Source organism: Lathamus discolor, chromosome 6, assembly GCF_037157495.1.
Source record: "Lathamus discolor isolate bLatDis1 chromosome 6, bLatDis1.hap1, whole genome shotgun sequence".
In the NCBI taxonomy this organism is placed as follows: Eukaryota; Metazoa; Chordata; class Aves; order Psittaciformes; family Psittacidae; genus Lathamus; species Lathamus discolor.
The window spans coordinates 25,254,878-25,267,334 of NC_088889.1; the positions used below are offsets into that span (position 1 = coordinate 25,254,878).

General features: G+C 41.8%; 1 protein-coding gene across 1 annotated transcript in view; it reads right to left on the reverse strand.

The window, feature by feature from the left end:
- The window catches only part of PPP2R5C (protein phosphatase 2 regulatory subunit B'gamma), an 85,437-nt gene that overhangs the window by 61,769 nt on the left and 11,211 nt on the right, over positions 1-12,457 (reverse strand). Inside the window, exon 3 of the mRNA XM_065685260.1 lies at positions 5,270-5,429. Coding sequence (XP_065541332.1) covers positions 5,270-5,429 — 160 coding nt within the window. The remainder of the gene's footprint in view (positions 1-5,269; positions 5,430-12,457) is intronic.

The window sequence follows — 12,457 nt, forward strand, 5'->3', positions numbered from 1 at the left end:
GGGACGGCTCCTATGACTGGAGTGCTGGAATGGAAGTTTACAGGCTCTTCAGAAAAGACAAGCCAGGCAGGCAGGGAGGGGGAGTTGCTTTTCTGTTAGGGGTAGGCTGGAGAGTATGGAACTCTGGGGACAGGTGAGCAAGCAGTTAACAGAGAGTTTGCGGGTCAGGGTTAAAGGGAAAACAGTGATGGGAGACATTATTGGGGGGATCTGTTACAGACCGCCTGATCAAGAGGAATCTGTGGTTGAAGCACTCTACAGACAGACAGGAACAGCCTCACGCTCACAGGCCCTTGTTCTCAGGGGGGACTTCAACCACCATGATACCTGTTGGAGCGACAGTACGGCCCGGCACAAACAATCCAGGAGGTTCCTCGATTGTGTGGAAGACAACTTCCTTCTGCAAGTAACAGAGGAGCTGACAAGGAGAGGTGCCATGCTTGACCTCGTGCTCACCAACAGGGAAGGGCTGGTTGGAAATGTGATGCTCCAGGGCAGCCTTGGTTGCAGCGATCATGAGATGGCCAAATTTGAGACCCTCAGGACAGTAAGAAGAGCGTGTAGCAAGCTCACTGCCCTGGACTTTACAAGAGCAAATTCTGGCCTCTTCGGGAGCCTGCTTAGTACGGTTCCATGGGATATAGACCTAGAGGGCAGGGGGACCCAAGACTGTTGGTTGATATTCAAGGATCAGCTGCTACAAGCTCAGGAGTGCTGCATCCCAACTAGAAGGAAGTGCAGCAGGAGGGCCAGGAGACCTCCTTGGATGGATAAGGAGCTGCTGAGGAAAATTCAAAGGAAAAAAGAGGCTTATAAAAGGTGGAAGCAAGGACAGACGGCCTGGGATGAGTACAGGGATGTTGTCCAGGAAACTAGGGACAAGGTTAGGAAAGCTATGGCCCAGCTAGAATTAAACTTGGCTAGGGATGTGAAAGATAACAGGAAGGGATTCTATAGATATGCAGAGAAGAGACAGACTAGGGACAATGTAGGTCTCCTCCAGAAGCTTTCAGGAGAACTGGCTACCCTGCGTTTGGAAAAGGCCAAGGTTCTTAATGACTTTTTTGCATCAGTCTTCACTGCCAAAGGCTCTGACCGCACCACCCAAGTCTTGGAAGGCAGACGCAGAGACTGTGAGAATGAAGACCTTGGGCCCACTGTAGGAGTGGATCTGGTTCAAGACCATCTTAAGAACCTGAACATAAGCAAGTCCATGGGACCTGATGAAATCTATCTGTGGGTCCTGAAGGGGCTGGCAGATAAAGTTGCTAAGCCACTAGTCATCATATTTGAAAAATCATGGCAGTCAGGTGAAGTTCCTGACAACTGGAAAAAGGGAAATATAACCCCCATTTTCAAGAAGGGGAAATTGGATCACCCACGGAATTACAGAGCAGTCAGTCTCACCTCTGTGCCTGGTAAAATCTTGGAGCACATTCTCCTGGAAGGCATGCTAAGGCACATGAAAAACAACAAGGTGCTTGGTGACAGCCAGCATGGCTTCAGTACAGTGAAATCCTGCCTGATCAATTTGGTGGCCTTCTATGATGGGGCTACGGAAGTGATGGCCAGCGGTAGAGCAGTTGATGTCACCTACCTGGACTTGTGCAAAGCGTCTGACACTGTCCCACACAACATCCTTGTCTCTAAATTGGAGAGACATCAATTTGACAGGTGGACCACCTGGTGGATAAAGAACTGGCTGGATGGCCGCACACAAAGAGTTGTGGTCAATGGCTCCATGTCCGGCTGGAGACCGGTAACGAGTGGTGTCCCTCAGGGATCGGTGTTGGGACTGGTCTTGTTTAACATCTTTGTCAGTAACATGGACAGTGGGATTGAGTGTGCTCTCAGCAAGTTTGCCAATGACATCAAGCTGCATGGTTCAGCTGATACGCTGGAGGGAAGGAATGCCATCCAGAGGGACCTTGACACACTTACGAGGTGAGCTGACGCCAACCATGGCAAGCGCAAGTTCCTACACCTGGGTTGGAGCAATCCCAGGCACAGCTACAGATTGGGCAGAGAAGAGATTCAGAGCAGCCCTGCGGAGAACGACTTCGGGGTGTTGGTGGATAAGAAAATTAACATGAGCTAGCATTGTGTGCTTGCAGCCCAGAAAGCCAACCATATCCTGGACAGCATCAAAAGGAGCGTGACCAGCAGGTCAAAGGAGATGATCCTGCCCCTCCACTCTGCTCTCGTGAGACCTCACTTGGAGTACTCTGTACAGTTCTGGTGTCCTCAACATAAAAAGGACATGGAACTGTTGGAACAAGTCCAGAGGTTGGCTACAAGGATGATCAGGGGACTGGAGCACCTCCTGTATGAAGACAGGCTGAGAAAGTTGGGGCTGTTCAGCCTGGAGAAGAGCAGGCTGCGTGGAGACCTCATGGCATCCTTCCAGAATCTAAAGGGGGCCTTATAGGGATGCTGGGGATGGACTCTTCATTAGGGACTGTAATGACAGGACAAGGAGTAATGGGTTAAAACTTAAATGGGGGAAGTTTAGATTGGATATAAGGATTAAATTCTTTACTGTTAGGGTGGTGATGCACTGGAATGGGTTGCCCAGGGAAGTTGTGAAAGCTCCATCCCTGGCAGTGTTCAAGGCCACGTTGGACAGAGCCTTGGGTGACATGGTTTAGTAGGAGATGTCCCTGGCCATAGCAGGTGGGTTGGAGCCAGATGATCTTAGGGTCTTTTCCAACCCTAACTATTTTATGATTCTGTTCTATGATTCTAATACCACAGGGCATTTAGAGCTTACCAGTTACAAGCTTTCACAGATCTAATACAGACCCTAAAGCATGCAAAGACAGACCCATTCTATATGCTCTGATTAAAACACAACCTCATGTAATGTGCATCAGCCTACACAGTAGTCAACCCAACATACATGAAGAAAATACACATCTCTGTCTACTACAGACAGAAGAAACATTCCCCAGGCACTGTAGCTACAGAAATACAGCCAGTTGACATAAGTAACTGGCATTTTAAAGCTGGTTTAAACACAGCTATGCTGAAGGAACAGTATGTTCTTCCCAGCGCTTCATTAAAGTCGAACCTTGCTTAATCATCTCAGTCCTTTAAATTACAGTCTGTCAGTCCACTCTTAACTCCTGCCCAGACACAGACATTAAACATCACACTTAAAGCTGTCCAAAAAGAAAGTTTCTCAGCTTTGCTTGACCCACTGAACGCGCACCAAGTCATGTATCTCTGCATATTAGAACAGGGTGACTGGCCTACAGCATTCTCAGCAACCATACTAGGTGGGTGTAAGTGAACACATGCAGTGAGCAACTATCCAGACACTTGCTACGATCCATGAGACTGGACATAGCTTTATTAGTAAATGTAGTAACTATTATCTATCCAGATCAGCCATTGCACCAGCATTTCACAACAAAGTCTGACCCTCAAGAGCCTGGAGACATACACAGAGCATCAGACACCCACCACAGATGAGCTCAAGATCTTTCATTTCACTTGAGAGTAGGGGGAGTGACTGCTGACTGAAAAGCAAATATAATGCATACGCACAATACTCCTACCATTTCTGCACATCCAGGTATGTTATGTCAAATGCACTGGAATCTTCTTGAAACAGATCTTAAGACTTACCTTTTTACTATTTTTTTTTTCCACTTTTTCCCCCCCTACCATGTCCAAGCAGGCATTCTTCATAGGGTACCAGTTTAGACAGCAACAGATCCAAAACTTTACCTCACCCACTGTAAAATGAATTACTTTCCCCCACTCCCACCTGGATTCATTTTTCTCATTTCCAGCTCACTGTCCACTCTGCTTTTCATAGCATGCTCAGTTCTAGCCACCCTGAGCTGACAATCCCAGGCACAACCAGAAACATACTATTTAAAGTAGGAAAAAATAGAGGTTCTAGGTCATGTATCAAATATTTTTCTTTGCAGCTGAGCCTTTGAACAAAAGGTCATGCCAGTCAATAAGGCTGTATGCATAACTTTTTACAAAAATCACTACTTTTATTCAGTGTCATTTGCTTATGTCACACCCTGGATGTGACAGCTTGTGCATGAACCTACTATGTCAGTTTAAAGCATAGGCCATATTATTGATAATCTGTGGTGCTAAATATTCTCATTTACAAATCTAACAGAGTAAAATTCACTAATTAAACAGCAGATAAATCTTAAAATTAAGCAGCATCTTGTATATAGACTGCTACACTAACACAACGGACAATATTTCATATATTTTGTAAAAACAGTATCTGTGTGAAGAGATGAATGTTGCAGTCTAATTTGATCTGTATAAACTGTATAAAAACAGTATAATTCAGATGGGTTGACAATCTAAGTTTCTTATATTCAAGAAATACTAATGCATTGTATCAAGAAAACAGTGACTGAAGGAAATGTCTTATCCCTGGACATTTTCACATTGCCTACATCAGTACTAATCAACACTTCAGGAATCTATCACGCTTTCACTGCCAAGTTTAAACACTGGAAAGCAATATGCATCACACTTCAAAACAGCTATTTTTTTTTTCGTTTAAATAAGCCTTCAGAACGAATCGGCTGCTCATAAGCAGTAGAGCAGTAGATCAGTACATCGGACCACATCTGGAAAATTCTACCCTAGCACTACAACAAGCACACTATGGAAACATGTATCTATGTAACAGACAGTAGCTAAAATAAAGATAAAAGGTGTGTTATTAAGACATCAACTATCACCATCTTTTCATTACAGATGGCAGTAAATATAAAAGATCACAAAGCCTTAAAACTGACAAAAGAAAAATCACATTCACTAAAAAGATGCCACTCTGCTTGAACCATGATCACAAAAACAAGACCAATAAATACCGATATCCAGGTCTTCTCACAATGCCAAGAGATATTTTAGTACAAAGTAGTGTTTCAGCATGCTGCACTGAGGACAGATGACTAATATTTTGCACAGAGAGCCCAAATACTCTGCTTTTATGCAAGACGAGCGAACATACTTTCACAGAGACATTTCTGGGTTGAAGAAACAAAAATATTTCATATACTGATCACCAAGAGGGCAACACATTGTAAGTCCTTCTGTAAGGATTGACAGAAAAGAAAAAACAAACCAAAAGTGTGTTTGAGCATGCAAGTACATTCAAGTTTGCATGTGCATACTTGATAATATTATGTATGCTGTCCAGATACAAGTGTGATAGTTGAGATGCTTTTCTGTCTTATACCCAAGATCCCCCCAAGAGTCATTCTGATTTAAAAAGACATACCTTTTAAAGCTGGCAGTTTCTGAAGTTCCCTGTTATTGCTAACATTAAACCTTGAAGAACTCTGCCGCTTTTCTTTCTTCAGTACTGTCTGTGGTGCTGGTACTTTGATTTTAGATAGCTGTGCTGGGGGAGGAGTGCTGTTTGATTTTTTGTTTGACACCTGTTAAAAAAAAAAAAGAAATGAAAGCAGTTAATTGCAGCTGAACTTAGAGAGAAAAATCTTCTAAAAACGACTGTTACAGTAATAAATGAGGCAAAATAAGCTTTTAATCAAATTGCTCTATTTATCTTCTGAACATATAGCTATCTATTCTGTTCCACCTTTTCAGCGTTAATTTCTGTACCACAGCCCTTACAGAGATGGAATAGATCATCTTGTTATATGCACTAACCCATTTATTTGAAGTTAACAGCTGACTGAAAAGCTACTCTCACCTTCTCCTTGAGAAGTCCAGGTCTCCAAGGTATCTAGCTGTCTAACTTCAGCTTTAAATGGATCACAAGATCTTGTCTATTTACAGCAGGGGAACCTCCCACTGCCTGTTTGTACTGTGCCTTGCTGCTAGTCCTAAACTTAGCTAGGCCATTCAGGCTCTGATATAAAGTTGAAAGAATCAGGTCCTACTATTGTAGTGGCTTCAGCAGCTTCTGAAACATACATGAAGATTTGTAGCAGTTTACTGCCTACTTAGAGCAAGTTGCTTTTACTGTAATAATCCTAAGCAGACTGCCATTGTACCTCTGTATGAAGTTTATAACTTAAAACTAGAAAAATGGTTCCCACCTATACGTTTCCAATTTGCTGTTATTTCCCAGACTATACTTGACAGTGCTCTCAAGCTGAATAAAATGCATCATTAGCAAAAGCATGTCAGAACTTGTAATGCTACCTTTCTCATTCCTTTTCTGAAATAGGAAAAGCAGGTTTAAAGTAGGCAATAGTTAACTTTTTAAATATTAATAGAATCATAGAATAGTTAGGGTTGGAAAGGACCTCAAGATCATATAGTTCCATAATTTCTTAGTGTTCTTTACAAGAATGATAAAAACATTTAGGAGTACCTTACACTAAAAATATAGAAACAGCTGAGCAGGAAATCTTACTCCAAATACTCTAACTTTACAGGACCATAATTTCCTTAAAATTTGAAAATTACACTGAAGCACAAACATCTGAAAATATACCTTGGCACTTTAATCTTACAGGAAAGACCATGTTCTCCTTTTCAGAGAGTGCCATGCGATAACAGAAAAATAAAACATATGGGAATGGGATTCAGGATGGAAATCAAGTTGTAATGCTGCTGCTTTGGCAGTTTCGATTGATTCAACTAGAATTTTGTTAAGTACAGTAGATATCAAAGCAGTGTTTCATTCCTGCATGAGATAACATCAGTGGCATTTCATAAGGATATGGCTAAAGCAACAAAAACCACTCTTCTTCATGTTCTAGAAAGGATTTCCAGAATAGCTTATTCATCAACAATTTCCATATGGTCTCGGAGTGTACACATCCAGTGCACATGGAAACTGTTACCACAAAAATTTATCTACATTCAGAGTCTCCAAGACAGTAATTTTATTCAAATTATGTTCTAGTAGCATAACTAGGAAAGAAATGCATATGCTTCAAGTATAGATTAACAACTGTATATTATACATGCAGTACTTAATGTATCAAAGATACAAAAGCAACATTTAGTTTTCATTAAACACATTTAAGATGACCATTTTGTGAATTTAAAATTGTAATAACAAAACCCCTTACAGCCTTAAAGTACAAGTAAGGCAAGACAACACACTGAATGCTAGAAGCCTTAAGTTACCAAAAATAGCCTGTAGTTGTTTCAGTAAAAATTGCATACACTGGCAGATAAAAGCATTTGTGTACAAGTAATACCCATTATGTTGCATTTTTCATACTATTTCGCATTTCAATCACAAACACTAAATGCTTTAAAATCTTTTTGCTGAAATACAAGTGGCCTACAAGCTAAATTCTTTCCATTAATTCAAGTTAAACACACCCCAAACAAACAAACAAACCAACCCACAAAAGCAAAAAAAAAAAAAAACCAACATAACCTGACATTCCAAATGAAAATACGAATAGACTAAGCAGAAAGAAAAACAACACTAAAAATTAGGAGGCAAAACTTACCATGCATTAAACTAATTAAGATGCAACATAAACACTATTCATGCACAGGATTCTGTACTTTCAGTGTTACGCTTTGAGCCTAAGGACATTTTTCTGTACTGGCTATCTTCCACTGCCACCTGTTTTTTGTTCATTACTTGGAACAGGAAAAGCTGCTTTCCTGTTTCCTCTATTCCCAAGCAAATTCTCAATTTTGAATTAACAAGTGCTCACATGTGCTTGCACACATGCGCACAGTACAGTATCCTCAGGTAACACACATATCAGGGAACCAACTATTCTAAATTGCAGATAAATTCTAAAAATAGCCAAAATCGATTATTTAAGAGGATGGGTAACATTTCTAATTAAAATGGCAAAGAAAGCATTTTTTGTTGCTATGGAAACTTCCCATCTAGCAGTGATGACTCCAGAGTAATTCAGACTTGAACTGGTGGCCAATTTATCCAACAGACTTCCTCTTCAATGAGCAATTGAACTGATTTGACACCAGAACAGTCAAACTACAGATAAATTTTAATCAGTTCTCTTCTTGTTACTAGAATGGGAAAAACCTATTCTTACCCTTGTTCTGTCAAACAGCTCCCTCATACCCAAATGTTTATACACTGATAGTCAGAATTCTAAAAATGCTGATAAACCCCAAATATAAAATCATAGAATCATAGAATAGTTAGGGTTGGAAAGGACCTCAAGATAATCTAGTTCCAACCCCCCTGCCATAGGCAGGGACACCTCACACTAAACCATCCAACACAAGGCTTCATCCAACCTGGCCTTGAACACTGCCAGGGATGGAGCACTCACAACCTCCCTGGGCAACCTATTCCAGTGCCTCACCACCCTAACAGGAAAGAATATCCTCCTTATATCCAATCTAAACTTCCCCTGTTTAAGTTTTAACCCGTTACCCCTTGTCCTGTCACTACAGTCCCTGACGAAGAGTCCCACCCCAGCATCCCCATAGGCCCCCTTCAGGTACTGGAAGGCTGCTATGAGGTCTCCACGCAGCCTTCTCTTCTCCAGGCTGAACAGCCCCAACTTCCTCAGCCTGTCTTCATATGGGAGGTGCTCCAGTCCCCTGATCATCCTTGTGGCCCTCCTCTGGACTTGTTCCAGCAGTTCCACATCCTTCTTATGTTGAGGACACCAGAACTGCACACAATACTCCAGGTGAGGTCTCACAAGAGCAGAGTAGAGGGGCAGGATCACCTCTTTCGACCTGCTGGTCACGCTCCTTTTGATGCAGCCCAGGATACGGTTGGCTTTCTGGGCTGCGAGAACACACTGCAGCTGGCTCATGTTCATTTTCTCATCGACCAACACCCCCAAGTCCTTCTCCGCAGGGCTGCTCTGAATCTCTTCTTTGCCCAGTTTGTAGCTGTGCCTGGGATTGCTCCGACCCAGGTGTAGGACCTTGCACTTGTCATGGTTGAACTTCATAACGTTGGCATCAGCCCACCTTACAAGCATGTCAAGGTCCCTCTGGATGGCATCCCTTCCCTCCAGCATATCAGCTGAATCACACAGCTTGATGTCATTGGCAAACTTGCTGAGAGCACACTCAATCCCACTGTCCATGTCACTGACAAAGATGTTAAACAAGACCGGTCCCAACACCGATCCCTGAGGGACACCACTCGTTACTGGTCTCCTACCGGACATGGAGCCATTGACCACAACTCTTTGTGTGCGGCCATCCAGCCAGTTCTTTATCCACCGAGTGGTTCATCCATAAAATTGATATCTCTCCAGTTTAGAGAGAAGGATGTCGTGTGGGACAGTGTCAAACACTTTGCACAAGTCCAGGTAGATGACATCAACTGCTTTACCCTTATCCATCAATTCTGTAGCCCCATCATAGAAGGCCACCAAATTGGTCAGGCAGGATTTCCCCTTAGTGAAGCCATGCTGGCTGTCACCAAGCACCTTGTTGTTTTTCATGTGCCTTAGCATGCCTTCCAGGAGAATGTGCTCCAAGATTTTGCCAGGCACAGAGGTGAGACTGACTGCTCTGTAATTCCCTGGGTCTTCCATTTTCCCCTTCTTGAAAACGGGGGTTATATTTCCCTTTTTCCAGTCGTCGGGAACTTCACCTGACTGCCATGATTTTTCAAATATGATGGCCAGTGGCTTAGCAACTTCATCTGCCAGCTCCTTCAGGACCCGCGGATGGATTTCATGTGTACAAATATGTGTACATATTAATCTGAAAATTGTCAGATTGAGAACATGTTTCTTCAGATCATAATTAAGACATAACTCTCTGGTTTCCTGATCAATTTAGGTTTTAAAAGCTAGAGTTTTACATAGTTTTATGAACATTAAGACAATAAAGGACAGTGTGATTCTAACTGAAGTTCTGCTTGTAACAATTGAAAAAAATAGAGTTGATGCTCCTCAGTGCCCTTGAATAAGCTTAAAATTAATTAAAGAGTGTGAAAAGCACGGAGGAGAGAAGGAGGTTTCTTGCCAGTCACAACAGTTCAAGATAGATAGTCCCTGCACCCCTTCTTCCCTATAGTCTTCCTCCATTAAGTAGGATGCAGTACATTCCTTGTCTTACCCTCACTGTTTTGAGCAAAGTCAGATCCTTGAACCCCTGACTCATAAGAGGGCACATAGAAATCAGAGCACAACACTAGATTTATGACTAGGGAAAGAAAGATATGAGTAGACCAAGCATATCTACAGTTACAGCCAAGTTTTCTTTATGAATTAAACTGACAAAACAGCCCACATGACAATTTTTACTGTTAGCCAGAAATCTAAGGGACAAGAGAGAATACTAGGATCTGGAAGAAGGGTCCACCCTGCCTCCCACATACGTCAACAAGTCTTTCAGAAAACCCCATTCTTCTGTTTCTGAGAGTCCTCCAAAAACAGGTATTTAAGCAACCTTGACCAATACAAGCAACCAGAATATCTCTGCCTGACCTTATGTTTCAAAGTCACTCACTAATAACTGAATTAGACCAAAGCACACAAAGCCTTCTGCTCCAAGAAATCAAGTCTAGCCAAGCCTAGAGTGGGGTCAACTCTGTAACTATGCAGTCAGCTTTCATCCTGCTTTCTAAGATAAACTGGTCAGAGCAGGTGAGGATTTGAAGATGACAAAAAATCACCTGGATGCATCTGTTACTCAAGATTTTAAAAACTGGAGGCTTACTAGTGACCAAAAACAGATCTCCTAAGCACAGGGCAAGAGAGATTCTCTCTTTGCCTGAAGAAAACATGCTGCTAGGCAGTACCTCATATGGTATTTCTTGACAGAGATTAGTCTAACACTAATCTGCAGATTTCTTCCCTCTAACGAGTATTACCACTGAATTCAAGTTGGTATCAGTGGGTACACCATCCTAGGATGGCAGCAGCAATGCGCATACCAGCAAGAACCTTGATAAAAACTCTGGACTACAAAATCTGGATAGATGAACCTTGTACCAATTAACACATGAACAAGACTCCCTGTGAAATGCACGTCCACAGAGAAAAAAGCACAGAATATTTTTTTATGAGAATCATTAGTCTAAATCTGCTTATACAAATGCAGAACCAATCCCTTTCTTCTTTTCCTTTTGCTATAGTAAGTAGCCACCAGGGACTTACTTATTTTTTCATTAAGCTAAACAGAGGTCTGATCTATAGCACCCAAAAGAGCTCATTTCTTGCCAATGCAGCCTCAGAAGGGGCTATGAAACCATTCTGGATTATATATAAAATATACTTAAAATGAAACTGAAAAATAAGTTACTGAAACTAAACAAACAACATGAAAAACATGAAAGGGGCATTTACAACTTAATTTTCAAAACTGTGTGAAGGCCCAGCATGAAACCAAAATAATTTCACTAAGAGGTTGAGGCCTAATACATAATTAAGATGAAAGTTGAACTTAATTTAATCTCTTGAGAACTGAAATCAAAAATCAAGGAGTCAAAACGGGTGGAGAGCAGTCAAGAGCCTTCCATGAAGTTTTCTCCTCTATGCAGCCACTTCGAAGTAGTGTGAAAAATCTCTGAACACTCCGGGAACCTTGAACTCGGCCACAAAGTGCTCTTCTTTGCACATCTTCATTTACTGTTTTGGGAGTTGGAACAGGAACAGGTTGTATGTGGCATATGGCCCAATAGCCATCAACCTGGTAAATATATCCACAGCATACTTTCAGGAGGTAGCTGGTGGTGCTAGATAAGCAGCTGGGACCAAGGCAAGTTGTTCAAGACAGCACACTACCAGGAGAGCAACATTTGTCAGCTGATTTCAATGCTGTGTTGTTAACACCACCAGTTCAACATGCCTTCCAATAGGACATCAGATTAAACTCGTTATTTTGGTATTAAAGATATTGATTGTCAGAGCTATCCGGACAGCCTGCAGTAACTGTAGTTCGTGCAAGTAATGCCCAGTCACTGGTAAGGTGTTTGCTATGGAGCAAACTAGCAATTAGAAGAAATCTTTAACATAAGTATTTTCTATCTACAGAGACTCAGAACAAGCCATACAAAGCTTGATGTGGATTCCAAATCATCTGGACACATAAAAAGGGGCATTAATCCATAAACAACCCAGTGAAAACCAACAGGCAAACAGTATGCTTGCTGGGCACCAATCTGGATGGCAAATGGTTCCGAGGTTCTCAATTTGATGAAGATTCTTGCTACTATGCCATTATTATTCACTAGTTTCACTAGATTGATTGAGCAGGCAGCCTAGGGAAGAGCCTCTGGAGATGCAGTTTATGGTGCTAAGGCTTTGGCTGGTTTCAGACAGACCATAATTTAGATTTCTATTGGTTTTCCTCAACAAAATCATTTGTTAGGATGATACCTGGACTGGTCTGCTAGAAGGATCTTTGCAGCTGACTTTCTAGCAAGTCTGTTTATTATCACTAAAGATTGTCTTGGTTGAGATACACTGGAGAGTTCAGTGATAGCCTCAGCACAACTTTTTACTTGGTAAGATAGCAAGAGCTGCACCTTAAAGTTTTGAGGCTTTAAAAAAACAAATGCCTCCCGAAAAGTAAA